Below are 27,247 nucleotides of genomic sequence, written 5' to 3' on the forward strand. Positions count from 1 at the left end.
GCGGCGTTAAACGCAACTGGTGGTGGGTGTAACTATCACTACTTCACCAACATCCCTGAACATCTTATTCAAAGGGAGATTTTGGGCAAGTGAGGTGAGGGGTACTTTTATGATTTAGAGACAGCAAAGACGAAGACAATGAATTATATTATAATAATACTTCTTGGTTATTTGTTTAAATCGAGAATGTTAATTCCAGCTTTGTTTGTGTCAGATACCTAAATAATGAGTACTGAATGTACTTTTGTGGCTTCATATCAGCATCCATTCATTCTCTTTGCCGTATAACTTCATTAAGGAATTAATTAGAATATTTAAAGTAGGTGTCTGATATGATTTTCATGTGTTTTATTACATATAAAAATGAAGTGTGACTAGGACATTTTTTTTTGTCGGAGAGAAAGCTCATGTGCGTTACTAAGGTGACGAAACAACGCATGTACTCTCGAGGACCACCACTCAACCCCTGTGGAGCCAGTGGTGCTGACGTGTATGGGTTCCCTCTCTTCCACGCATGCGCACACGGCAAACTGCGTCTGGGCCTCGTCAAATTAGCCACTCCATTCTGCTCGAAACAGAAGTGCATGTAATTCCTTCAACGTACAACGTGAAGTAGCGTTTTGAAACAAAAAAATAAGGGTACAAAAGGTTGTTATTGTTTTAGTTAGTCGTAAAATATTGATATTTCTACACGCAGGCTCGCGTTTGCATCGTTCATTTTGGATAAGCAAGTTTATTCGTCGTTAAGAGTTTTATTTTGAAACGCATAACAGGAAGCAGCTCACCGTTCTCTACGTGGCTGGAAACGCTGGTTTCGTCGCACAAACCAACAGAGCGACCGGTGCCGTGGTGGACTTTGACGTGGCACTCTGCTTCAACTGAGAGGTGTAGATAGTGAAGAGGACTCTGCCCGACACACAGGTAGATTACAGCCAACAGACGTGAGTATTTCTATCTCCGGTAATTCTTCATTTGAATGTATTTATTGTAGAAATAGCTACGTTTCTGTCTCAGAGGAAAACTTTGTAGTAATTTCCGCGTTGCTAGCAAGATGTTTTCAGTCTGTGTGATTATAACTGAGCCGAGTGCTGTGTTGTCACATTACTGCTCCTCCTTTTTTTTTCTTTAAAAAAAGGGCATTAAGCTACATTTATTGTCAAACAACAAGCTACGTGTTACTGACAAAATTGTGTAGTAGCAGCAAACGGGCCAACGTTTCCAGCTGGATGTGAATTAAAGGAAGGCAGCAATGCTTTCCCCCCCTTTTTATTTTTTTTATAAAAGCCATCATAACGGTATTCGACGTGGCAGCTCTCGAAAATGTCACACGCATTAACTATTGCACCGCTCAATTACCACTCATTGCATTTTTAAAAGGTTTTATTTGGGTGAAACGTGCTTAAAATTGTCACTTTAAAGTTATAAAAGTAATCATGGAGATGTCATAGGCAGCTGTTGCGCGTTGGCCCAGCTGTTCCCATTTCCTTTTAAAAACTTTACAGGCCACGTTTTGTTTATAAGGCGTTATTTTTATTTTATTTTAATTTGTTTTTTAAGAGCAAGTTTAAAGCAAGTAAAACTAGGCATTTTGGTTAAAGGTTTATTAATGTTGGCAGAAAAACAATGTAAACACTTTGGTAAACACTGGAGCAAAAACAGAAATGAGCTGCTGGTGTTGTTAATTACTGATGATACGCCAACAGATTGGCATTGTTTATTGCGAGATAAAGCAGTCAAAGGTTCATCTTACTGTGTGCTAATCATTGCATGAGGTCAAATATCAGTAGTCATTGGTGTGGTTTGTAAACACTGAAGATATGATTTGGTTTTGAATGAGGAGCGTAAAGATCCACCAAATGTTTGTGCAAACGGTTGTTAATTTTATGAATGTATGATTACAAGTCACATGTAATTATGTATGTGTCGCAATGAAGAACCAGACCTAAAAAGTTTTGATTTAACTTGTCCAACCTTGCCACCTGGCAGACACAAGCTTCATTATATGCTTGTGTTCTGGATACAAACATCTAGGATTTTTAGCAGGTTTTTACATAAACGTTCACCTAACAAGCAAAAGCTTCCTCGTTTGATTCCAGGAGGAGATGCGACTGCCTTTGAGGGGTGATCGTGGCTCAAGTTGGGAGTTTGCCTTGTAATCAGAAGGTTGCCGGTTCGAGCCCCGGCTTGGACAGTCTCAGTCATTGTGTCCTTGGGCAAGACACTTCACCTGTTGCCTACTGGTGGCGCCAGTGTCTGGCAGCCTCGCCTCTGTCAGTGCGCCCCAGGGTGGCTACAATGTAGCTTGCCACCAGTGTGTGAATGGGTGGATGACTGGATGTGCAAAGCACTTTGGGGTCCTTAGGGACTAGTAAAGCGCTATACACATACAGGCCATTTAGTATTTTGTCAGGAGAGGCATCCAGCGTAAAAATGAGACTTGCCAAGCTCTCCACTTTGGCAGCCAAAAGCAGCTTTATTTTCATATTAAACTTTTTTTTTTCAGACAAAAACAAACAAACAAATTAAAATCGCTATATATAAAACTGAAGTCCTTGTTTACTTTTTATAATCTAAGTATCCCAGTTTCACTGCCCTAGGTCATACTCTTTCATCTTGGCATGAGAAGACTGTGAGAGACATCCCAGCATCATGAGTCAACAGGGTTATGTCGCTGCACCCCCGTACTCCCAGGCCCAGCCAGGGATGGGGGCATATCAAGGTGGATTCGGATCTGGTCCTACGCAGCCCCTCTACGGGCATTATGGGGGCCCACCTCAGGCATTCAGTGCTCCACCTGCAGGTAAAATGCATTTAAGTGTATTAAATATAACTTTTTTTTTTTTGTTTATCTTGATGTGCATGTCTTTCAGAGTAAGAGTAATGGTTCATTTTGAAGCTATATCAGCTCCTGATATTATAATGTCTGTTACTCACTGAAGGTATGATGAAATCATCAGTTGCCCCAGCTGCTAGCATGCCTCTGCCTGCAGGGTCTAGTCAGTACAATCCAAACGTCCAGCAGAATGGCTCTCATCCTCAAAGGTAACGTTCCTTATCAGACTGCACCGACTCAGATCGACTGATTTTCCTTGAAGTACAAACAACAAAGTGATGAATTTATGTGGGCTGAAAGTTCACGCCATCTGCCTTTAAAAAAAATAAAAAAAAATAAAAAATAAATGTATTTTTCACCATCCCACACCATGAAAGATGTTCACTGTTAAGTCATGTTAATAGGTTGTTGCAATAACAGCTGCTAACTTTTGCCATGTCTTTAAAGCAGCTTTAAAAACAAGGAACTGTGCAAATATAAGAATGCATTGAACCTCACGTATAGCTCAGTGCAATAACTGTTGTTATGATCTTCAGCTACCCGGCTCCACCAGCTGTATCTGCACCGTATGGACAACCACCACACTCACTATACAACAGCATGGCATCACCTGGCCTGCCTCCAACACAGCAGCTCACCAATCAGATGAGTTCTATGAACTTAGGCAGCCATGGTAAGTTTTCTGTATAGCCTCAGATCATACGGTCTTTTAATTATAGTCTTGGAATTGTTAGGTTGGAAAACTCACTACATAAGATGTGCTCTTTTTATTTCTTAGTCCAAGGACTGCAGAGCCCTCCTCCTCCAGCAAGCTCTGTTGTTCAGCAGCCTTTCCAGACACCACCTCCTTCAACAATGGCTCCACCACAGATGCCTCCAGGCCTGCAGTCCCCCCACATGTCCCCTCTGATGTCTCCTCCACAGTCACCCCCAGAAAGCATGCCAATGGCAAGCCAGTCGATGGCAGGCACATCAATGGCAGGCATGGGTAGACCGTTCCCTGGGCCACCTCCTCCAGGCCCTGGAGGTTTCCAGCAACCTGGTTTGGGATCTGCTGGTCAGCCAGGATACCCCCAGCAAGCAGGTAACTCTGAGCCAAAAGCAGTGGACATCACAGGTTTTCATTTAGACAGGTATCTCAACATCTGCATCTAGGGACCTTACAATCTATACAGCATACAACACAATCTGGCTTTGATTCTGATCAGGAAAATTCAAGAACAGTGTCAGCAGTGTACCCTCCATGGAAATAGAAATATCATTTATTGTCCCTCATTGGGGAAATTCACATGTTCTAGCAGCAAAGTGACAGGCAGGTGGAGCATGCAGATTCACACAAAAGTAAAGAATATAAAATAAAAAACAAGAAATAATATACTGTAAAGCAGCGCTCCCCAACCTTTTTTGCGCCACGGACCGGTTTATGCCCGACAATATTTTCATGGACCGGCCTTTAAGGTGCCGCGGATAAATACAACAAAATAAAACTAGTACAGGTACCGAAAAAAAGAAGATTTATTCATAGCACACGTGAAAAGACCCAGGAAATCAGAGTTAACGATCACTGCTAATTCATCAAGTAGTTATAATACAGCTGACTGTTCTTGCATTCTTTTCAGTGGAGCCAATAAATACCTACAGATGTTGTTTCAATGTACAGGTCAGTTTGGAGGATACATGGCTGGGCCTCAGCAAAACATGCCAGGAGCCTTTCCTGGAGCACAATCTGCAATGGCTGGCCCACCTCAGAAGAAACTGGACCCCGACTCTATCCCTAGCATTGTGAGTGAACGATTAATCTTTCTGGAAAAGCATGCCTTCACTTATCAGCACAGCACATTTGTCTGTCCTCATTTTTTGTCGTGAACTAGCAGCTTATTCATTCTTCAAGAGTTGTGTGGCAAAATTACTGACATCGGCTACTTTGTTACTAAATATTTGTAGTGATTTTAATTAAAATGGTGGCTAATGCAAACAAAAGGATTAAGCAAAAAGTCTAAGATTACATAAAAAGTGTTCGGGGATATTAATTTGTCTTCAGATCTGGGCATGAACAGTATGTTTTTATTTTGTCATGGCAGGTCTCCTGTCTTTATGAATGATGGACATATTATGCTTTTATGTTGAAGTCTGAAGCCTGAGGCCCAAAAGCTCAGGATTCAAGCTACTCTAAATACCCAGTTTCTGTGTATTTTTCTTAAGCGCTTTGTTCAGTGTGATGTCAAAGGGGTAGCATGACTAATATGGTCATCTCAGGCTGTGAGCACATTAGCCACACCTACCTGCTGTTAGAATAAGGGGCAGCCAATCAGAACAAAGTTGGCTTATGCTACAGTCACACTAGGCAAAAACACTGATAGGACACCAAAGCGAAACCAAAATTGTTGTGATCCTGTACAGTGAACTTGTTGCCTTAGAAATGGTTGCTTTGAAGCCAGGGGTCAGGTCTTTGACCACTTGCAGTCGGTTTTTGTCTTAAAATTGACTTTGGTGTGTCAAGACGTTGATAAAACAACTCTAAGATAGTGTCAGTCTGCTATCAATCAGCTGTCCATTTGCCATTAAGTTGGGTTAAGTTTGCAGTTACATACCAACTTATCACATACATCAGTTTGTAATAATACCACGATTAACGGCAATAAATAAATGTGGAAATTCACATTAAGTACTTGAATGCAAACTCCAGTCATGACCTCATAGATTTGAAACAGAAATTCCCTCACAAATAGTGACGTAGTTGCTACGAGACAGCGTTTTAACTGCAAAGTGGCATAACTGTTTTTATATAGGAATATAACTGGAATACAACCAGTTTGCAAGCAGCTGAGTCGAGTCTACCACTGCAACGAGAGATGTCGCGCAAAGAGATATGTTGTACTCGTCACCATGGACTGAGTCAGACTCTGTCTGCATTTATGAATTACATGGAAATATTTTGCAAACCTTGTCTGAGAGTGACTGCAGTCAGTCTGTACAATTACCTTACAGCCAAAAGTGGTTGCCCCGAAGTTGAGGGTGTTGCATACTCAACCTATTACAAAATATTTTTTAATACAATAAACTGGACATTGTAGGGATGGTAACCTAAAGGAAAAGGAGCTAAAACAGCTCATTTCAGACAATGGATCAACTGCGGGCAAGTCTCAGTACAAGATAAATAACAATTATATTTAACTGTAAATCAGGTAGAATTACTGTAGCAAAAACATGGAGTTGAAAACTAGCACAATGTGATTACCTTTAATGAAGTATCCATTCTAAAAAAAAAAAAAAGTGCTTTTAACTAAATGATGTTAATAAATATCAGATTGCACTTTAATGCATAACATTTCTACTTTAGACCCATGTGATCGAGGATGACCAAGTGAAACAAGGAGGACAGGTTTTCACCACAAACATCAGAGGACAGGTTCCACCTCTTGTCACCACTGACTTCACAGTGACAGATCAAGGTAAAAAAAATGCATAACCAAACTTTTCGTTGAGCATTTAGTTACAGTAGAGTATTCATTTATCCCTTATAGCGAGTTTATTTGGGAAAGATTTAACAGTAAAAACAAAGAACTGTCCTTATATTGAAATAGTATAACAATATGAATTGGAATAAACAACAGATTATTTATGCTTCGTTTTGCTAAATCCAGGTAATGCCAGCCCCAGATTCATCCGCTGCACCACCTACTCGCTTCCCTGCACTGCTGATTTGGCCAAGCAGTGCCAAGTGCCCCTTGCTGCCATCATCAAACCCTTTGCCAGTTTGCCAAAGAATGAGGTAAGTTACCGATTCACATAAAACTTCATCCGGTCGCAACACAAAATTAAGATTCTACGATAAAAGGTGGACAGCTACTGTAAGGTCATCCATCCATTTCTCAGGGTTTGCATTTTCATTGTTGCAATATTATTTTCAAAACACTGGACGTGATGAGGAGTGAAATAACTATGCTAACAATTAGTGATTGATTGTTAGCAAATGAGCATATCACAGATATCCTTTTTTCAAATATAGTATCACCAAGATTTATAAAATAATTATTTTTTAAATTCACTTTTTAATTCAGTATGACCCAAAATGATGAACCCATTAGCAAAGTGTTTACAGAGACCAAGAGAGCAAGCTGTTTTCCAGTAGACTTCTATAAGAATAGATGTTTTTTTGCACTGGTGGCTTTCAGGTAGAGTTTCAGGTTTTTAGGCACTAATGCATCATCACTACAATCTTTTTTTAATATACAGTCTGTTGTTAAAATACAGTAGAAAGAGAGAGGAAAACAAACTCATCTTGTACTGTAAATGTAACATTTGCAATGACTGATGGGTGCTAATATACACCACTGTCTCTGAGAATTTATTCATATCTGTTGCTCATCCATCCCACACTTATCCTTGGACTGAGCTGTGTTTTTGAAATCTTGAACACTGTCATATATAATGATTCATAAATCTTACTCATAAAGAACACTTGACACTGACTGTTTCTAATGCTGTAGAAGGAGAACCAGTTGTTTATGCCATATTCTCCCAAAGAGTTTGACACTTTATAAAGTCTATGTTAAAGTCTTTTTGGCATCCTCCTGTAAGAGAGACAGGATCGTTAAAATGTCAAAAGTCACTTGTGATGGTTACATATTCTACACTGTTATTTCTCCTTTAATAGATGTTTCCATGAACTACAAAAGATCATTTGTCCCACGAATGACCTCCTTTTGGATCACGTGTGGTCCAAGAACCCTGTCTTAGATATTTTCCCCTCTACACTCTCCTTGTCCCAGACACCAGTTGGCCTTTTTAGGCAATGTTAGCACTGTCTCATCTGGCTTTTGGCTAATTGGCTAATGTCAGATCTGCAGGGACCAGAGAAGACAAAAAAGTCTCATACAAAAAGAATGGAAAATTAGACTCAGTCCCATCCAGTGCAAAAGGGAATTTAGAGTAGCCATAGTTAATCACTGCTCTGAGGTTGTAGAGAACCAAAAGAGCACGCTGCTGGGTCTTAATGTTGTTTCATTGCTGTTGTCATACAACTGCTTTTGCTTAGCTCCAAGATATTATAAACACTTTTACTCTCCTCCTTAAATTTGCTGGTGTAATAACAAACCTGCTTGCTGCCCTGTCTACATGTGTTTTAAGGCACTGGAGTTCATCTGATGCAAACATATTCAGTTTATGTTGTGTCAGAGAGTACTGAATAAACAGTGCGAAGACACTTTGTCATCTGTGCGTGGTGTGCGTAATCCTCACCGTTTCTATTCTATTTTATGATAAACTCTTCTCATTTTGAAAGCAAAGTGTGTTTTTATTTGGGTGCCGTAGAGCTGATCTATTTATCTTTATTCTCTGTGCAGACTCCACTGTATGTTGTGAATCATGGTGATACAGGCCCAGTCCGCTGTAATCGATGCAAGGCGTATATGTGCCCTTACATGCAATTTATTGATGGAGGGCGCCGCTACCAGTGTGGTTTCTGCAACTGTGTCAATGAAGGTACAGCACAATACAGAAAAACTAACTATATTTTAATCCTTGGACTCTGTGTGTGATTCACTGTTCAGAATATTACAATATTATTGTTGTTATACTCGATCTTGTGGCAGCATCCCAGTTCATCCTTTGTCTGAAACAAGTTGTTGAGCTCTATTGCCCCTCTCTTTAAGACATATATTCCTTGTGAATGACTGCACTTCATACATTTGAAAGGCAGATGGGTGTTTATAGCCAGAGCTGAGTGCTTAAGATGACCGTATCTTATTGACGTCATGTGGAGTAAACAGACAAAAAAACCCAAACGACTGTTTAGAGCAGGCTAAAGCCTGAGCTTTTGGCTCACAGGGATTACTTATACAAATGCTAACCTCATTATTTGAAAGTCTGTCCCGAGGGAGCAAGATGAAAGTTATTAAATTTAATTTAAAGAAGAAAAAGCACACAGTGATCAGCTCAACACAGAGTTATATTTCTCTCTCTGCTCCTAGTGCCAGTCTTCTACTTCCAACATCTGGACCACATGGGCCGAAGGGTGGACTTCTATGAGAGGCCCGAACTGTCCCTGGGATCGTATGAGTTTGTAGCCACTCTGGATTACTGTAAGGTACACAAAGACTGATATCAAGTACACAATATGCAGGGTAAATAAAGCTGGTCAGACTGATAGAAACAAGCACTTAGATTCAGGCGTTGTTTGCTTGTGAAAGGATGAGTTTATGCACTGATGCAACTGAATGATGTATCACTTCAAATAGCTGATTCTTTGTTTAGTTTGTTGAACGCAGTAAAAGAGATTTGTATCGGAAGAACGGCTTTTTGGATTTTTCAAAGGACATTTTTGGCCAAACATCCTGTGTTTTCAGCATCGCCCGAACAGGACAGAACAGGGTTCAGCTCAGTCTCTTCAAAGTACAAAAAAACTGTCAATGATGCCAATCAGTGTCCCCACTGAGCCTGTTGAGAACATTAGAGGGTTAAAGTAAGTAGGCAAAGCTGAGTCACTCCACTGGCCTACTTTTGCTCTGTTTAATATGCCTTATAAACAATCTAGGCAAGGCCAGATAATAAACAAAAGCCTGTAAGGTGAGTGTCTTGTAATGGGTGTAACTGTGGAAACATAATATCTCACTGACAAGCCCCCTCACAAACTTCACTGCTGTTCCCTTGTTTTTAGCAATTTATCCCTGATACGGTGTTCAGAGTTATAAAGAAGCATAGAGGGAAATATCTTTGATGAATAACAGAAACCTAAAGTGGAAGACAATGATTGATCCTGTTATGAGCTCACTGATATAGGTCTCTGATAACGGTGTGTTATCTCGTGACTTGTGTGTTTAAAAGGCCAAGGAGAGCTGCTTTCCTATTTGTAAATTCGACATGTTACGTTGGAGGTCAGCCAAGCTATCATTGCCCGAAAAGGAGCAACTCATTTATTGTGCCTGCTGCTGTTTCTCCCACAGAACAACAAGCCTCCAAATCCTCCTGCCTACATCTTCATGATTGATGTGTCCTATAACAACATTAAGAGTGGCCTGGTAAAGCTGATATGTGATGAGCTGAAGACTCTGCTGGAGAAGCTGCCCAGGTACACACAGTAAAAAGCACACTTGCTCACTACGCTGCAGGGCTTCCCCTGAAGCCTTACAGATCAGCCATCCTGCTGAACATCAGCTGAACATGAAACTTTGCAGATGACGGGTACGAGGGAGCGCCAAAAGGGAAAATATGACAGTGCACGCTCTCATCTTTGAAAAGTATCCTAAACAAAAAGCTTTGTTATGGTTTTCTGTTAAGAATGACTTGATTTATGTTAGAGGAGAGGATGGTGTACTTCACCTGGTTACTCCCAAAATAACTTGGAAACTGTCCTGCCTTCTCACTAGTCCATCAGTGCCAGCAACAACATTTCCTTAAATGTCTCCTGCCATGACATCACTCTTTAAACACCTAGCAGAAGCATATGCAAGATAAGGGCTTCTTTAGCTGCGTTTGAACCTCTGCTTTTGCTTTCACAGGCACTAAATTAAACCCACTGGATACTCGGTGGTTTTCATGTGGTTCATGTAATTCTGCAGTATTTGGAAAAAATGCATGAATAATTCACTTAAGAAGGTGGAGGGAACTTTAAATAGATCCAGATGTGTAGATGAAGGCTTTTAATGATATTTTTATCACCACTGGTATGAGGAAGAGCACAATAAATAAAATCTGCTGAATCTGTTATTTAGAAAAGCAGCTGTAGCTGTAGAGGAGCCCCGAGGAGCTGTTTCCAGTCACATTACATATTCCTACGGTGCGAGCCCTTGATTTAAGAACGTACGTCTACAAAGTGCAGTTGGGATTGTCAGGAAAGAATGTTTTGAAATCACTCATATGGTGACAGGTTTTTATTCATGGTCCAGGTCAGTGCAGCTGCCTATTAGACTTCTGAATCCAGGGGTTTCTGATAAATGTCAGCAGGTATTGTGTCTTTAATTCTTTACGTGTGCTGCCACCTTAACCCAAAATCATCTTTGTGCGCCTGGAGGCACAGTGTAGAAGCAAAAAATGACCACGGCAGGCAAGACTCCCCAGTAAATACACATCCTTTGGATTTAATCCATCCTGGAATTCACCGATTGCTCGTTCTCTCCACAGAGAGGAAGGCATGGAGACCTCAGCAATAAAGGTCGGCTTTGTCACCTACAACAAGGTCCTTCATTTCTACAACGTGAAGAGCGCTTTGGCTCAGCCGCAGATGATGGTGGTGTCAGACACGGCCGAGATGTTCGTCCCGCTGCTCGATGGCTTCCTTGTCAACTACCAGGACTCGAGAGCCGTCATCTACAAGTAAGAAGCACTTCGTCACTGATGTGCGGAGTCACTGTTTATCTTAGAGGGCCCTCTAGCAGAGAGCATCGGACGCAAAGTACTGTCAAACATTTCAAGAGTAGCTGTTGTGAAAGCATTAACGAGGCAGTGTGACACGTCCGTGTCAAACCATAATCCTCTTGCTTGTCTCTGCAGCCTCCTGGACCAGATCCCTGACATGTTTGCGGACACCGCTGAGAGCGAAACGGTCTTTGCCCCTGTCATCCAGGCCGGCGTGGAGGCATTTAAGGTTAGCCTCAGTGTGACACCTGTCAACGCTGAAGTGGAACTGAGTGTAGCTCCCTGAAACAAACACTTACTGTAGGTTTGTTTCAGGGAGGGTGTGGGCTTCCTAAAGGTTTGGGGTAATTTAAATCTAAAACGCAGTGCTACTAGGCTCTCACCAACACTGGCTCTCAAGCTTGAACTCATTCAACCTATCAACTGAGTGAAGCAACATGTAGATTTTACTCCCCCTGATATGTTTGTGTTTACTTAAAGTCCAGCAAGCTTTCCCAGTGATATGAAGTCAGTGTTTTGGCCAGTGACAAAGGGAAAGTTCCCACGCAGCTTTTAATTGGAAGCAGTTGCGATATTACACAACAGCGAGGAGTCAGAGACGTATTTATTTGTTCGTGCCCATTTATGTGGCGTACATGAAGTCTAGCATTAGAATATTTGCAGGAGTTGATATTTTTTTCACCTCTTGACCTCGTGGCTAAGCGAGATCTTCTTTCCCCTTCCATCTCTTGCCGCCCTCCAGGCAGCAGAATGTAGCGGAAAGCTCTTCATCTTCCAATCGTCCATGCCCACTGCCGAGGCTCCAGGCAAACTGAAGAACAGGGATGATAAAAAGCTGGTGAACACAGACAAGGAGAAGGTGAGTACCTTTTTATGTCAGTTGTGCCCCTAATCTGAATTCTGAACACACAGCGCTGGGCATAAGGAAAACCAATGCTGGTCTGATCTCAGTCTAATTACAATAAGTGTTTGAAACTGGTGACCTAATCTTGGTAAACTGTCTTGTACTTTTCCACAGACCCTGTTCCAGCCTCAGAAAGGTGTTTATGAGCAGCTGTCTAAAGACTGTGTGGCAAGTGGCTGCTGTGTGGATCTCTTCCTCTTCCCCAGCCAGTATACGGACATAGCAACCATGGCTGATGTGCCGTCACACACCGGAGGCTCCGTCTATAAGTACAGCAACTTCCAGGTACCAGCAGACGTGTGGTGCCTGTTTACATTGTATTTGGCACTAAGCGCACGCACGCACAAATGCTGCATGCAGACTCATAACGAGCAGTTGTTTTATTCTTGTAATTGTATTAAGAAGTCCTAATTTCACACAGAGGCAAAGTTTGCTGCCTAATAAAAGTGAATTGTACCTACATAATGAGTTTGGCACAGAAGCCAGTCTGATATAAAATAGTCCCAAAGGAACGGTGCAGTAAGCATGGGAAGTTTGCACATAAGTACAATGTTGATTTTTATGCCTGGATCTGCTTCTTACAGACACGGCTCCAACAGTAACAACCAACACTGCCATCTGCTGGCTAAAACTTTGTTTGTTTTTGCTTTTTGTTGACAGATAGAGACAGATGGGGAGCATTTTCTGAGGGACCTGAGGAAAGATGTACAGAAGAGCATCGGGTTTGATGCCATCATGCGTGTCCGTACTAGCACGGGTAAGAGGAAAGACACGGTCGCTCTTTTGGTGTGTTCTGATCTATCACGGCGAGTTACCTCCCAGTTTTTCACACTGGTCTTTGTCTCCTTTAGGCTTCAGAGCCACTGACTTCTTTGGCGGCATTTATATGAACAACACCACAGATGTAGAGATGGCAGCGGTGGACTGCGACAACGGCGTGACAGTAGAGTTCAAGCACGACGACACACTGAGCGAGGAGACCGGAGCGCTCATGCAGGTGTGTGTTAAACCAAGCTTTATCCCAGACTGGTCATATTTGAAATCTTTTCTCTGAAGATTAAAAACCCAAGTATGTTTAAAGCTTATGTTTCACGCTTTTTTCCCCAGTGTGCCTTGCTGTACACCACCATCGGCGGGCAGCGGCGTCTCCGCATCCACAACCTGAGTCTGAACTGCAGCTCGCAGTTGTCAGAGCTGTACAAGAGCTGCGAGACGGATTCGCTCATCAACTTCTTTGCCAAATCAGGTTAGATTCCTCTGGAGTTCAGGTGGACTGCATTAGTTCAAACTCTGCTTGTGGGAAACATATTTTATGATGTAGTGCAGAGGCACGGCCTGCTAACACACTCAAATGTCATCTGACATTTGTTGATTATATCCCATGTATCACTAAATAATCTACTTTTACTCATATGTTTCACATGATGCCGTCCTTCTGTAATCTGCACATAGCGGACCATGAGTCCAGCTGTGTTACTGACCTCTGTTACCTTTTGGTTTTTTACCTTTTCTTCCACCTTTTTTTCCCCCCATACTTGCCATCAGATGCCTCTGAGCCGCCCCCCATGTTTTTTGTCTCTCCTGCTCTTGCTTTGTTTTTTTTAACTAATCTTTTGTCCTGCCCCCTCAGCTTACCGTGCCATATTGAACCAGCCTCTAAAGAATGTGAGGGAGATCCTGGTGAACCAGACGGCTCACATGCTGGCCTGCTACAGGAAGAACTGTGCCAGCCCCTCCGCTGCTAGCCAGGTCGGAGAATCACACCTAGAAAGAAGTTTCAATGTGTATTTTAACTTTAGGATTAAAAAAAACAACTAACCATATATTTTTTAATAAATCCACCTGTAGCTGATCCTTCCTGATGCCATGAAAGTGTTCCCAGTCTATATGAACAGCCTGATGAAAACTGCCCCCCTGGTGGGCAGCACTGAGCTCTCCACGGACGACAGAGCCCATCAGAGGCTGTCGGTCATGGCCATGGGAGTGGAGGACACCCAGCTGCTGCTCTACCCACGCCTCATCCCTCTGGTAGGGAATAAAAACACTTTGCGCTTGGTCATCTCACTTAGACACACACTATTAGTTTCAGTTGCTAAACCCTTTGTACTGTTTTTCAGCACAACATAGACGTCAACAGCGAGAAGCCGGCCACTCCTGTGCGCTGCTCTGAGGAGCGTCTCACAGACTCTGGCATCTTCCTGCTGGAGAACGGCCAGTCCATGTTCCTGTGGCTGGGCCAAGCAAGCTCACCAGACCTCATCCAGAGCCTGTTCAACCTGCCCTCCCTCGCCCACCTGCAAGGACACATGGTCAGCATTCATTTCATCACTTTGGCCTCAGTGTGCTCAGAATCCACATGAAATGGTTTTTGAGATATTAGAGTTGACATTTTAGCTCCCCGGTGCCTGGCGGCATTACGGTATGGTCAGAGAATGTCTGGATGGTAAAAGTCCAGTTTTGAGAAATCATCTCAGCACATCATAATTCAGTCATGTTCGACTGTGCCCACATTTTATGAAGTATGACTCACTTGAACTCCACTGCTGTGTAAAATGAGCTAAACTGAGTCAAAGCTTTTGTAAACCTCAAAGTTTTAAACAAGTACGCCCCGCACACAGAGATCAAAGATCCACGTTTATTTTCAAGGCAGAACTCAAAGACTTCAGTATGTGGTACTGCGGCACAGGAAGGAGGCAAGCAGTATTTAGGACTGGTCTTTATTTTTAGTGATCAAACTGCTCCTAATTACACTAAATCTTTTTGTTTGTTTGTTTTAGTGTGCGCTGCCGGAGCTTGACAACCCTTTGTCGAGGAAGGTCCGCTCCATCATCAGTGGCCTTCTTGAAAAGAGGTCAAACTCTATGAAGGTAAGCGAAACACAATCCAAAAGCATTGTTTAAACACAGTTCACATCCTTTATATTTGAACCTATTTAAACCAAAGAGAACATGGTTTACTTGAGGTGAGGCAGAGACGATATTGAGGCTTTTGTTGATCTCTGCTTCCCTCTAGTGGAGCTTTACAGTAAATACACTCCCCCAAAAGTTGCAAAAACATCATTCATTTATTCATGTTTTGCCCTGTTTCTATATAAATAGTCTAATCAAAGTACATCTACAGAAAGCACTGTACAAATGGCCCCATGCACTGCACACCCAGTGCTATTGAGCAGTTAATATATAGAAAGTTTGAATCCTGGATCCACAGAGGACCACACACATATACACACACACCAGCCTTAAAGTGAAGCTGAAGTAAATTCGATAAAATAGATGAGAAACATGTTTCACAAAAACAGGAACGTGCCAGCTGTGACAACAGAAACAATGTGAATAGATTTTGTAGTGTGACAGCTCCTGTGTTCCAGCTGTGCTGGAAATCAGTCACACTTCTCTTTTCTGCCCTGCTCAGCTGCAAATTGTGAGGCAGAAAGACAAACCGGAGATGCTGTTCCGTCAGTTCCTGGTGGAGGACAAAGGCTTGCACGGCGGGGCTTCCTACATGGACTTCCTTTGCTACGTTCACCGAGAGATCAGGCAGCTGCTAACCTAACCCGCTCACGTTCGGGCTCAGGTTCCCCAACTGGACCGTGTGCAAACCTCTAAGGCTCAGTCTCATTAGGTTCTGTTTGAATCTTTAGGATGAGCCACAGAATGACAAGAAGAAACAAGGAACCAGGGAGAGCCCGTCGTCAATTCAACTTCCAGAGTCCAAAGTTGCCTTTATCATTGTTTAGTGGCCCACAGTATGATCTTCAAATAACCACTTGACACATGAGGAACTTTAAAGTAAATAAGGGAATGAAATGGACAACACATTAAGGATTTCCCGCTTGGGCACTCTGTGTGATGGACTGACATCGATGCCCGAGGCTGAAATGCACTCTGGCACGAGGCCCATCGGCATAAGCAGTACAACTCACTGTGTATTCAATCGGGTAAAGTGTTTTTCCCCATTTTACTTTGTAGATTTATAGGATCTGGATTAGACAAGGGGTTATTTGTGGGCCATACTGTAGACGTTCACTAGTCTACTCTCCCAGGAAGACTGAGTATATTTCACTTTTTAAAACTCTTTTTAAACAACAGATGTTCAGAGAATATTTGCAATATTCAAAGGTCTTGCAGAGGTTTGTACATTTCATCACGCTTTTGGTGTCTGACCAGAAAATTGATTTCAATAAATGTTTAAAGCATGTATCAGTCATTTCATAATTTAACAGAAACAACGCTGAAACAAAAGCCACAGGCTGCCAGGACCGAAGCGCGGTCCTGTTATCGCACCCTGAGTGATTCAAAGCATTCGATTCACACATGCCCCCACCAAAAATCTCATTCTTTGACCATTTATGGCTTCACTGCATGCAGTGGTAAACATAGCGTTTTGTTTGGGTGCTCTGAGCACACAATGAGACGAACACAGCTAAACCCTCTCTACATAGAGAACACGTCTGATGAAAAGTGACACTTTTTCTTTTCCAATTACGCGCGGCTCAAAACGGAAAATATTTAGTGAGCGATTACCTCAACAATCCAACATAGGAATTTATATATGACTTTTTGTTGTTGTTGCTTTGGGCCTGCGCTGCTGTTGTGCTTCAACTGCAGCACGTTTTAATTTATACGCCGACTTTTATGGCAGATAAAAACAGTCGAGCTACTGTTTGTGTCGGCTGATCATTAGTGTAAGGGACTATCTGCTTACTGCATAACCATCCAAAATTGTTAAATCTTGTGTTCAGTGATAACATGTAACATCATCACTTCATTCAGTGTAAGGTCACCTTCTGTTAAGAGGTACTGTACTTGCATCAGTATAATTAATGTTATCTATCTGCCTGCTTTTACGTTGATATATGTAACATCATAAAATCTACATGTCTCTGTGTAATACAATATAATTGTTTGGTTTATAAGCAAACTTATCTCAGGTAATCTAAGTATGTAGAAAGCAGTGGCTGGAATCTGACTGGAAAGATCGTTTTTGTGGAAATTTGTGCCAGATGCATTTCATTTCTCACCTTAAATGTCCTTTTTTTTTTTTTTTTTTTTTTTTTTAAATCCAAGTCAACTATTGTCTTTAAATGTTGCTCAACTTTGTGAACGTTTATGTTTTGTTTACAAGTGCAATTTATTACATCACCCTCTGACGCATATTAAAATGAAAACTTCATATCCATACGCCTCATTGCCGCTGTGCTTTTTAAACCAGAGCATTGTTGCTAAAGAGATAGTAGCACTTACCATGACTGGTGCTCATCCTCCTACTTCAACATCCATTTTAGCTACACTTGGTAAGATTCAAAATACAACATTCATTTTTTTCATCCACTTTTTTTCTCTATACACTCTAAACAACTATTATTATATATCCCAGTTTATGCCATTCAGGCAAGAAAGAATCAAGTCAATCGCCTTGTGTAATTCCACATTGCTACCACCAGGAGGCTTCAGTGAGAACCAGTAAGCACAACATACACTACATGGTCAAAAGTATTTGGGCCACGCCTCCTAATCTTCATTTCAGGTGTTTTCAGTCCCATTGATGTATGAAATCAATAACCGAGCCACGCAGGCTGCCTTTACAAACATTTGTGAACGAATGGTTCAAATGAGCTCCATGAATTTCAGGGTGGTGCTGTAATAGGACACCACTGCGGCAACAGGTCAGTTCATGAAATTTCTTCCCTTCAAGATATTCCAGGATCAGTTGTAAGTGGGATTATTGGAAAGTGGAAGTGTTTAGGAAACACAGCAGCTCAGCCATGAAGCGTCAGATTGTGAAGTTGCAGAGCATCAGCACGGAAACTGTGCACCGGGAGCTTCATGGCTTGGGTTTCCATTGCTGAGCCGCTCCTGTGGGTGTAATGTGTAGGTGGCCTGGTACTTTTAGATCTAAAATATGACACGCTCTTGATGGAATCGATTTTTAAAAGTTTTGTCTGCAAACTATTTGATCTGTTTGTAACTTTCCAAATCAACCGTGTTGCTCTTTTGTATTCCGTAGTGGATAAAAGTTACTTTTCATCATCGGGTCTCTGCAAATAAAATACAAATCACACTCAAACAAGCGGTTTAACAAACAGCAAGTTAAACAAGCTAAAACCAAACTATCTCCTTTTACATGAATAACAAGAAGCAGGGCTGAGAAAAAGTGTCATTTTCTTTACTAAATTATGGATGATTAACATGCCTCACCGAGGAGGTTCATATGTTCCCGACTCCCAGTGATACATCGTAGAAACACACTGTACACTTCGAAGGACAAACATGATGAACCATTAAATGTTGCGACACATTAACCATAAACCACAGCTCTCAAGTATAAGTCGTATTTCTGCCTACTTCCTGTGTCTAATATCCAAGTCTCTGTGGAAAAAGAGCAAGAAAAAAAGAGAGCGCATGTCAGACAGAAACACTCAGACACACTTGAGACACTTCTCTCAATAATCCTGTAGTTTTTGCTAACATTTGGGAGCCAATCAAACCAATCAGGCTGAATCGGTGTGGGCAGCTGCATCCCACAGGATGGAGGAGGAGGAGAGAAACAGCAAGAAAACCCAAACTAATGAGTATAATACAAAGTTTGTACCAATAACCAAACCCCACTGGCCTTTCTTATTAAAAACAGTGACTCATATGAACAAATCTAAAGACCTGAAAATCACCCGAGGGTGACTTTTCATGTAATACTGTACAATGACCTGAACACCTTATAAATAATCCCAAGCATTGCTCCTAGTGTAAACTCATAAAACCCAAAGAAAAACATACTGATGGATGATTTTACTTTACAGGAAATATACATACATGAGGTTAAATGAATTCCACTGAAAGCAGCATTTCTCCTGTGACAAAGAAATGGTTGTATAACATCATAAGTAGAGCTACCTGTGTGCTTCTGTAGACAAACCATCGATATTATGGTCCAAGTTTGACATCAATACAATCCTTGTGTTGTCTCATTCTAGTTGGCAAGTAAACAAGAACAAAAGTTTCTCAAAGAGTTCTTATCTAATAATGTTTTTTATAGTATGTACAGTTTAAAATGGTAAAATGTATTGTTTTTTCTTTTTTCCCCCCCTAAACAGTTCCTTCAAAGAGCAGAAAGACAGACCACGATGGCTAACTAAATCGGGAGGGAACACTCTGGAATTGGGAGCCGGTCTGGAATGTAAAAGCAGACGGAGTGTGACGTTACACCCGATGTTTTGTTCGGGTGTTTCTGATGCTGCAGAAAGTCACAGTGATCTGATTTGGCAGTAAATAAAACAGAACAGAATCTGTCTGAAGCCTTTCGTTAGACGTCTTAGGCAGAGTTCGGCAAACACAAAGACACTCCAGAGACAGAAGGCGGAAATCAACCTTAAAGTTAATGGTTTCATTTTGAAGCATCTCCTTTTAATCCATTTTCACTATTTCACTTAGAAGTTTCCCGAATTTGTTTAAAAGAAAGCGGCAACCAGCTCCAGAGTGTCCACGCCTATACCGCCTACTTACAACTGAGGCCCTCTGTAATGAAGAATAACTGTATCTATGGTCAAAAAGTCTGCATAGCACACTGTACACAGTATGAGTCCAAGTCAGTAACTGGGCCAAGCTAAAGATGATGGTCTCTTCCAAATCCTCCACAGCCAGCTGAAAATTAAAGAACGTTTTCAAAGAGGTGCATCGATCGCATGATGTTTTCATCCTGAGGATACAAAATAAGAGACAATACGATGAGCGGTGCTGAGACTGTGCCAGCAGCAGTGCGAGCTGATGTTCTGGGGATCGGCCTTACGTTTTGGCAACAGTCGATGAACTCGTCTATGGTTACCACGCCGTCTTTGTTCTTATCCATCTTCTGTTGGAGGCAGACAAAAGGAGAGATATGAAGGTTTTCTGAAGCCTCGTACATAAAACAGTAAAATCTGCCAACTGCCTGCTTGCCTGAAAGAATACTTCTACGTGCTGACGGGGCGTCTCCTCTTTGAGGACGGGGTATGTGCATTTTCCCATCATGTCGTAGATGGCCTTCATGATGTCCAGCATTTCCTGTGATGCGCAGAAAACATAACAGAGATAAATACAATGTCTTACACTCAGTTTGCACTGACTGCTCGCTAGCAGTTCTTGTGTCCTCACTCATATCTTACGTGCGACTGGATTCATGCACGAGTCGTGTCTCAGGATGAATTATTGGTCAGCGTCAGAAAAAAAATAATTTAAATGAATGGCCCTGAGCCTCAGCTGTTATGCTAATCAGCACGTGTTGCATTATAGAGCATTCATTTGCACCGGGACTGTTTGTTCTTTCAGGTCCCCGTAAAACAGATTCAAGGAGCAGGAAGTTCGAATAACAACCCTGAGAATTTAAGGATGGCGATTATTTTATGTTGTTTTGTGATTTCTGCGCTACATTATTACATTATTCAGCTTTACTTATAGTGTTGAATCAACATCCTAATGAGTGATATACATATATACTCACTGGCCACTTTATTGTTCAACTGCTTGTTAACACCAAAGTCTAATCAAGCAATCATGCGGCAGAAAATCGATGCATTTAGATACATAGACATGGTCAAGATGGGACCATGAAGTTCAAACCGAGCATCAGAATAGAGGAGAAAGTTGATTCATATTTCACTGACTTTGAACTTAGCACGGTTCTCGGTGCCAGACCAGTTTAGCAGTTCCTGAGTGTTTCAGAATCTGCTGGGATTTTCCCACACAACCATCTCTAGAGTTTACAGAGAATTAGCCAAAAATAGATAAAACATGCAGTGAGCAGCAGTTCTCTGCCTTGATGGTGTCAGCGGTGAATGGCAAGACTGCTTCAAGTTGCTAGAAAGGCCATAAGTCAAATAACAGCTTGTTACAACCAAGGTACGCAGAAGAGCATCTCTGAACACACAACACATTGAAGCTTGAGGCAGATGGGCTACAGGAGTTGAAACAAACAACTGTGCAGGGAAAATACTATTAGCTTGTTTAGGCCGGCTTTGAAAAAAGTGGCTTTAAATGTTTGCGGGCTGACTTAATCCCTGCGTTTGAATTAAATTAAAAGGAGCCAGCTTTGTTAATGAACATATGGCAGCTCGACAGCTTTAAAAATAGTGAAAGTAAAGAATAAAATTAAAGGTTAGGGTAGTTTTAGTTAAGCTGTAAATGTAGTCAGGCCACACTGGCAGTACTTTTGACACAAACTACTTTTGACACAGTAGATGGCAAAAAGAGCCAAATGTGGCTCTGGAGCGGCAAACTGGAGACACCTGCTCAGTACACGGACTGAAAACAGTACTGCAACTCAACCATAAGAGGGCAGTGTTTGTTTTCAGTACAGCTAATTCTTCCTAAGAACTTTTATTTTAAGTATTGTGAACTCCAATGCTTGAGTGCTTTCACACTGACAAGCTTAGTGAGCCAGTAGGAGGAGGATATGTCAATGTTAACCCACAGAGGCAGATTCCTGGGAGGATGTTTTCTTCAGTTTAACTGTTACATTTTGATCTTTACTGTACAAAAATCGAGCGCAGTCTGCAGGCTCAATGTGAACATTAGCAAAATGCAAACTGGCGTAGCGCTGTGCTCGATCAAAATCGACGAATCGTGAACATCCTGTACAACAACATGTAAGTGAATTAACTAAAGCATGCGGCGTGAAACACGGCAAATATCTCAGCACTGTGACCTTCGTGTTTTTAGGAGACGTACCTCTTTAGTGATATATCCGTCTTTATTGATATCATAAAGGTTGAAGGCCCAGTTGAGTTTTTCCTGGACTGTGCCACGCAGGAGGATAGAGAGACCCATAACAAAATCCTGTAATGGAAACGCAACTTACTGACAAATGTGCAAAACATCACAGCTTTAACTCAACAACGACGCATGAGACACTTTCTACGTGAGGCACTTCAACCGATTCCACCCTTTCTGTGAGGATGCTGTCCTCTATCACGTATTCATTAGAGGAAAATGATGAAACGGCAAAAGTGGAGCTATCATAAATCAAAAATAGCTCACTATTCAAATGTTTAGTCGACTCAGTGTCAGTCCTCAGGGAGATCTCGTACTTCAGAACAGAGTGGACCGCACATTAGGCAGGGAAACTTTGTTTGGCATAATGACAGCTGTTCCCTGTTCTGTCCTAATAAGCAAATAAGTGCCCTTCATAAATATTAATCAAATGTTGAGCATCTTGAGTAAACTTGATGAGGCTAGATTTTTTTTTCTATAAAGGGGGTTGCAGGTTACATAATGATCGAGTGTAAAGCCTCGTCTGTGGGAGCGTTTGATGCGCACGCCTTTTCGACAGCGAACCCACACACTGGTCGAGCTTTAAGACACTGAGAAATGAACAATCTGGCAACTCTGGGCTTACCTCAAAACTCACAGAGCCATTGTGATCCGTGTCAAAAGCATTGAACAGGAAGTGTGCGTATGTCGAGGCATCTATGGAGAGAACAAACAACCAATCACAGAACATCTGTCGTGATTACGGCTCGCTGGCAGTGGTGGCTACTGCAAACAAGAAAAAGGTTCAAAGCGGAGACTGTTTTTTCTTTTCCACTTCAAGGAAAACAGGCTCGCGATGAGAGGGAAGAACAGTGTGCTTAGAGCTGAGGGTTTTATCATTGTTTCCTCTGTGCTGTGCCATTATGTTCACTGGCCTGCCTTTCTTCTCTCTGAACAGATATATCAAAGCTTCCTAATGTTTCCTCTGTTCCTCCTCGGGTTGAATCTTTGCATAATGATGAGAGCCAACAGAGAGAAACTCAAGGCTGCCTGAATACAAACTTCTCTTCTCCCTCTGCCTCTCACCGACACTGTGTTTTCATGGGAGGCGAGGAAACCTAACGTACTCCGGACTTAGTGCAATTTTTGTAAACACGCATGAATGCGGGAGCTCCTGGGAAAGGGAAAGCATGCTGGGAAAACAAAGCAGCAGGCACAGACCTCCTTGCGGGAAGAACTGTGCGTAGATGTCTTTAAAAGTGTCTTCGTTGACGACCCCGCTGGGACATTCCTGCAAGACAAAATGGAGATGCGCAGGTTATCTGACATCTATGTTTACAGTCCTAGCCTTAAACTTGAGTTCACATAGTGCCAATCACGGTCACGTCTCACTAAAAACAGGGCACCTCTGAGAACGATAAAGTCGGCTAGCAGTGGGAAGATGTCTTTAAATGAAAAACAACATATTCCACCAGTGACTGACCATCGAATCCTCAGCAGCTATCTCGTCCATGCCTGTGGTTATCTGGCAGCATTCACTGGAAAAGACTGAATAGTAACATACCCAAGAATTGTGCGTGTGTCTCTTTTCAAACAATCAAAGTAGTGGATGACCTTGCTTGGAGCAGCGTGGTGATGGAGGCAAATAGTTTTACAGGTTCGATTCTGCGGCACACGCTGACGGGATATTGACTTTAGAAAGTTACCCCCTACATGGGCAATTTCCAGGGCAGGAGCCTCGTGTTTCTCTGTATTTTATGGAAGAAAATAGCCAACAGCAGCGAGGGCTTTTATTGGAAATCAAATATAACAAAACAAAACAAAACACGGTGTGGATGCAAATGCGAACACCTCTATGATAGAAGGACTTCTGAAGCTACATTGTGCTTGTGAACTTGCATCAACATCAACATATTCTATTCCCTTTCACGAAAGTCAAAAGTAGACACGTTAAAAGGCTCTCTGAGTATGAGTAACCTCGCTAGAATTAAAGGGCACGCCGGGTTTCCTGCTTCCCGTGACCACGTCTCATCAGCCACTTTGGGAAACAGTGCGGCGAGGGGAAGAAAATAAAGACGAAACCTTCATCGTCTTGCTTCAAACGGGCGTCTTGTGTTTCAAGTTAAGAGGATGCTGCAAGGTTGTCTGCGCAAGTCCCCTGACACCCTCCTCCTTCTTGGTCTCACAGACTCAGCTGAATATCTTGCAGGGTGAGGCGAGAAAGAAGTTTCGGAGACAGAATGTGCACAAGTCTGTCTCTGCGTTGTCATCTGGCAGGCTCTAACCTGATTTGTGAAGTCTGAAAGTCGTTGTTTGGACTAGCGTGTATGAATCATAATGATGTACAATGAGGAAAATTACTCTCCATCATGGTTGGAATAAATGACACCTAATTATAACGGTCACAGTGCCTGGATTGAGGAAAAATATTCAGGCTGTTAATTTATAAGTATTGATCTTTATTCCTGGTAAAACAAAAGACTGCAGCTGCAAAGAAAACAATTAGTGCTTTTTGACTTAGAAAAGTATGACATTGCTGTGATATGTGGATGTTAAATGTGAAGCAACAGCGTTGTGAAAAGTAATTTTTTGCATATCTGTCACACTTGCATGTTTTAGAGCAGCGGTCTCCAACCTTTTTTGCGCCACGGACCGGTTTATGCCCGACAATATTTTCACGGACCGGCCTTTAAGGTGTCGCGGATAAATACAACAAAATAAAACTAGTACCGGTACCGAAAAAAAGAAGATTTATTCATAACACACGTGAAAAGACACAGGAAAAACGAGTTAACGATAAAAACGATAACAAAAAACCCTGAAAACCGATAAAAACCCTGAAAACCATACATTTCACACCTGAGCCTCAACTCTCGCAGCCCGGTACCAAACGACTCACGGACCGGTACCGGTCTGAGGCCCGGGGGTTGGGGACGCTGTTTTAGATTATCAAACAATTACAACACAAATACAAAGTGTTTTTAAATGATGATTTTTTTTTATTTAGTGAAATTTAGCCCTATGTGACAAAGTTTTTGCCCCCCTTCTTAACTCATTAATTAACTGTGACTCTTCATTTTTTGGAAAGCTGAGTTCAATCTACCAGCCACGCCCAGGTCTGACTACTGCCATAGCTGCTGAATGACTTGCATGCTAACATTAGTGATGTGCGATACCACTGATTTCCTTTCCGATCCGATACAAAGTAATATTCAGGGTGGTATCGACGATACTGATCCGATACCGATACTTTGTACAAAAACGTATTTTATTTATTGTATCTCAAATTATAGCGTCATAATGATTACAGGGCATCAGATTTCTTGTTCTTATCACTTAATAATGCAGAGTAGGGCTGCCACAAACGATTATTTTGATAGTCGACTAGTCACCGATTATTTTTGCGATTAGTCGACTAATCAGATCATCATCCACTGGACGTAAAAGTACAGCTTATTGCACCAGCAGCATCTGCTCTTATATAACTATCATTAGCTTACAGCTTTAAGTGTTTAAGGTCTGTGCTAACTAAAAATAAAGACAAGATGATAGTTAATTGAATTCTAATTAAATGTGCAGATTGTTTCGGTGGAGTTTAATAAACTCAGCCGATTTACTCAGGAACAAATAAAATACTGAAAAAAGCCAAACAATAACATTTTTAAGTTATCTAAGTGACTTGTATATGTTTAACCTGAGTAGGGCGGTGGGTTTGAAAACGATCTACCGGGAGTCCGGTGCTCTCATGGCCCCCGGCTAGCTATCGAGCTAGTGGGTAACAGACGCCTCCGAAAACGTCGGAGCGCTTTTGAAAATATGTGGTGTCTTGATAAACTGAGCAGATATTTGAGGTTTACACAGCTACATTCTCGCCTGAAAATATGTTAAACGTTTATTTTGTGACCCAGAAAGAATAATAAGAGTAATATTAAAACTAACTAACTGCCGCCATTGTTGACAACTGCGCTGGGCCGCGCTATGAATTCTGGGACACAGTTTCTTCTTCTTCGGGGTTTAACGGCAGCTGGCATCCTTGTACGTGCAGTGCTGCCATCTTCTGTTTCAGTCCGTTATTACACTCTTAAATCCTGCTACTTATTCCTGCTTTTGGGATCTTACAAAGCTTCAAATGACGCGTCGACTATTAAATCAGTCGTCGACGATTTTGATAGTCGACGTAATCGTGACTAGTCGACTAATCGTGGCAGCCCTAATGCAGAGTTCATCATATAGAAATAAAAAAACTAAAGTTGTGCCTATTTGAACACCTTGCCTGCCTGCAGCACTAAAGGACTCCATGAGAGAGGTCTGCCTCGCCCTAGCAGCACCTGTCCCTGTCCTCCTCTTCAGTTCGTCTCAACATACGCTCGTCATATTCTGTGATATGATTTACTCTGAGGTGTTTGACAAGGTTAGTGGTGTTGCCACAACCATACATGCCAACCCTCCCAATGTTTCCGGGAGAATCCCGGAGCCACCATTCTCCTGAATTTCCACCTGGACAACAAAATTGAAAAACCATATCGCAGAATTCATAGCGGGCCCAGCCAATTCCAGTTTCCAACAATGGCGGCAGCTACTTAGTTTTAATATCACTCTTATTTCTCTTTCTGGGTCGCAAAAAACCCCCCAACTTTTAACATATTTTCAGGTGAGAATGTAGCTGTGTAAACTTAAAATATCTGAGCCGACCGACACATCGTTTTCAAACCCCCGCGGTCTTTCGCTACTCGGGTTAAACATGATTTATAAGTCACTTTGATAACTTAAAAATGTTATTGTTTGGCTTTTTCAGTGCTTTATTTGTTCGTGAGTAAATCGGTTTGGCTGAGATTAAAGTTTAGATTAGATTAAATTAAATTAAATCCATCGAGAGGGTTCCTCCGGGGTTTTCACACGGCTGAATAAACATCAAACAGAAAACTAATTAAAGAAAGTGTGAGACGGTCGAGAGTTTACGCCAGCGCCCGGTTATATTTTAGATAGCAAGGAGCAGACGGCAGAGTTTCACTCCACCGAGGGAGCTGTGACGTACTACCCGGCTTTCTTTAGACCGCGAAGGCCGGGTCCTCAAGTGGAAGCAGCCTCTGAATTTGGACACCCCCGCTGTTTCCGGGCCGGCCAATAATAACGGTGACATTTAACATATTTTATCTGATAAATAAACACTGTAAAATGTATTTAACCCCCCCCCCCCAACAGCCCTTTTCAATGTCTCCCTAATTCTGAGGTCTCAAGGTTGGGAAAGTATGGCCACAACACCTCACTTTTTGCCACATGTATCGCAAACCACGTCTCAGCTGTTTGTGAAGGTAAAATACGTCCGCACAATTACGCTCAGTCATGGTTGTGAGTGCGCACGCCAAGGGGCTGCGAGACATTTATACAGCCGTATTTCGCACATGACTATGAAAGGCGGAAAAGCTTTCTGTGATC

General features: G+C 42.0%; 2 protein-coding genes across 11 annotated transcripts in view; one reads left to right on the top strand and one right to left on the bottom strand.

The window, feature by feature from the left end:
* The first annotated feature begins 4 nt into the window (after nucleotides 1-4).
* On the top strand, nucleotides 5-17,272 carry sec24d (SEC24 homolog D, COPII coat complex component). 3 transcript variants are annotated; one of them, XM_086283415.1, is made up of 24 exons: nucleotides 5-94; nucleotides 774-941; nucleotides 2,598-2,800; nucleotides 2,940-3,042; nucleotides 3,370-3,506; nucleotides 3,612-3,917; nucleotides 4,494-4,615; nucleotides 6,174-6,285; nucleotides 6,478-6,605; nucleotides 8,179-8,317; nucleotides 8,806-8,921; nucleotides 9,778-9,902; nucleotides 10,955-11,146; nucleotides 11,324-11,417; nucleotides 11,931-12,047; nucleotides 12,207-12,377; nucleotides 12,753-12,849; nucleotides 12,944-13,089; nucleotides 13,200-13,338; nucleotides 13,723-13,841; nucleotides 13,941-14,120; nucleotides 14,210-14,401; nucleotides 14,870-14,959; nucleotides 15,504-17,272. In XM_086283415.1, the coding sequence occupies exons 3-24, from the start codon at nucleotides 2,650-2,652 to the stop codon at nucleotides 15,642-15,644; spliced, it is 3,117 nt and encodes a 1,038-aa protein (XP_086139541.1). In that variant the 5' UTR covers nucleotides 5-94; nucleotides 774-941; nucleotides 2,598-2,649; the 3' UTR covers nucleotides 15,645-17,272. The 3 variants fall into 3 exon arrangements, with proteins under 3 accessions (XP_086139541.1, XP_086139556.1, XP_086139547.1); XM_086283421.1 differs by lacking the exon at nucleotides 5-94 and adding an exon at nucleotides 495-639; XM_086283430.1 differs by lacking the exon at nucleotides 5-94 and having other exon boundaries at nucleotides 494-921.
* kcnip4a (potassium voltage-gated channel interacting protein 4a) overlaps nucleotides 14,749-27,247 on the bottom strand; it is a 175,499-nt gene continuing 163,000 nt past the window's right edge. For 7 of the 8 annotated variants that reach the window (XM_086283518.1, XM_086283473.1, XM_086283491.1 and 4 more), the window contains 6 exons: nucleotides 23,033-23,102; nucleotides 22,458-22,528; nucleotides 21,791-21,898; nucleotides 20,024-20,128; nucleotides 19,875-19,937; nucleotides 14,750-19,784 (listed from right to left, as the gene is read on the bottom strand). In XM_086283518.1, the coding sequence (XP_086139644.1) occupies nucleotides 19,737-19,784; nucleotides 19,875-19,937; nucleotides 20,024-20,128; nucleotides 21,791-21,898; nucleotides 22,458-22,528; nucleotides 23,033-23,102 (465 nt within the window). In that variant the 3' untranslated portion in view covers nucleotides 14,750-19,736. Of the gene's footprint in view, nucleotides 19,785-19,874; nucleotides 19,938-20,023; nucleotides 20,129-21,790; nucleotides 21,899-22,457; nucleotides 22,529-23,032; nucleotides 23,103-27,247 lie in introns of all 8 variants that reach the window. The other variant, XM_086283463.1, reaches the window with a different exon arrangement.

Source organism: Aulonocara sp. 'chitande type north' Nkhata Bay, linkage group LG3, assembly GCF_057382095.1.
Source record: "Aulonocara sp. 'chitande type north' Nkhata Bay isolate Kocher_YH1m ecotype deep benthic linkage group LG3, A_spYH_male_GT1.1, whole genome shotgun sequence".
NCBI lineage: Eukaryota > Metazoa > Chordata > Actinopteri > Cichliformes > Cichlidae > Aulonocara > Aulonocara sp. 'chitande type north' Nkhata Bay.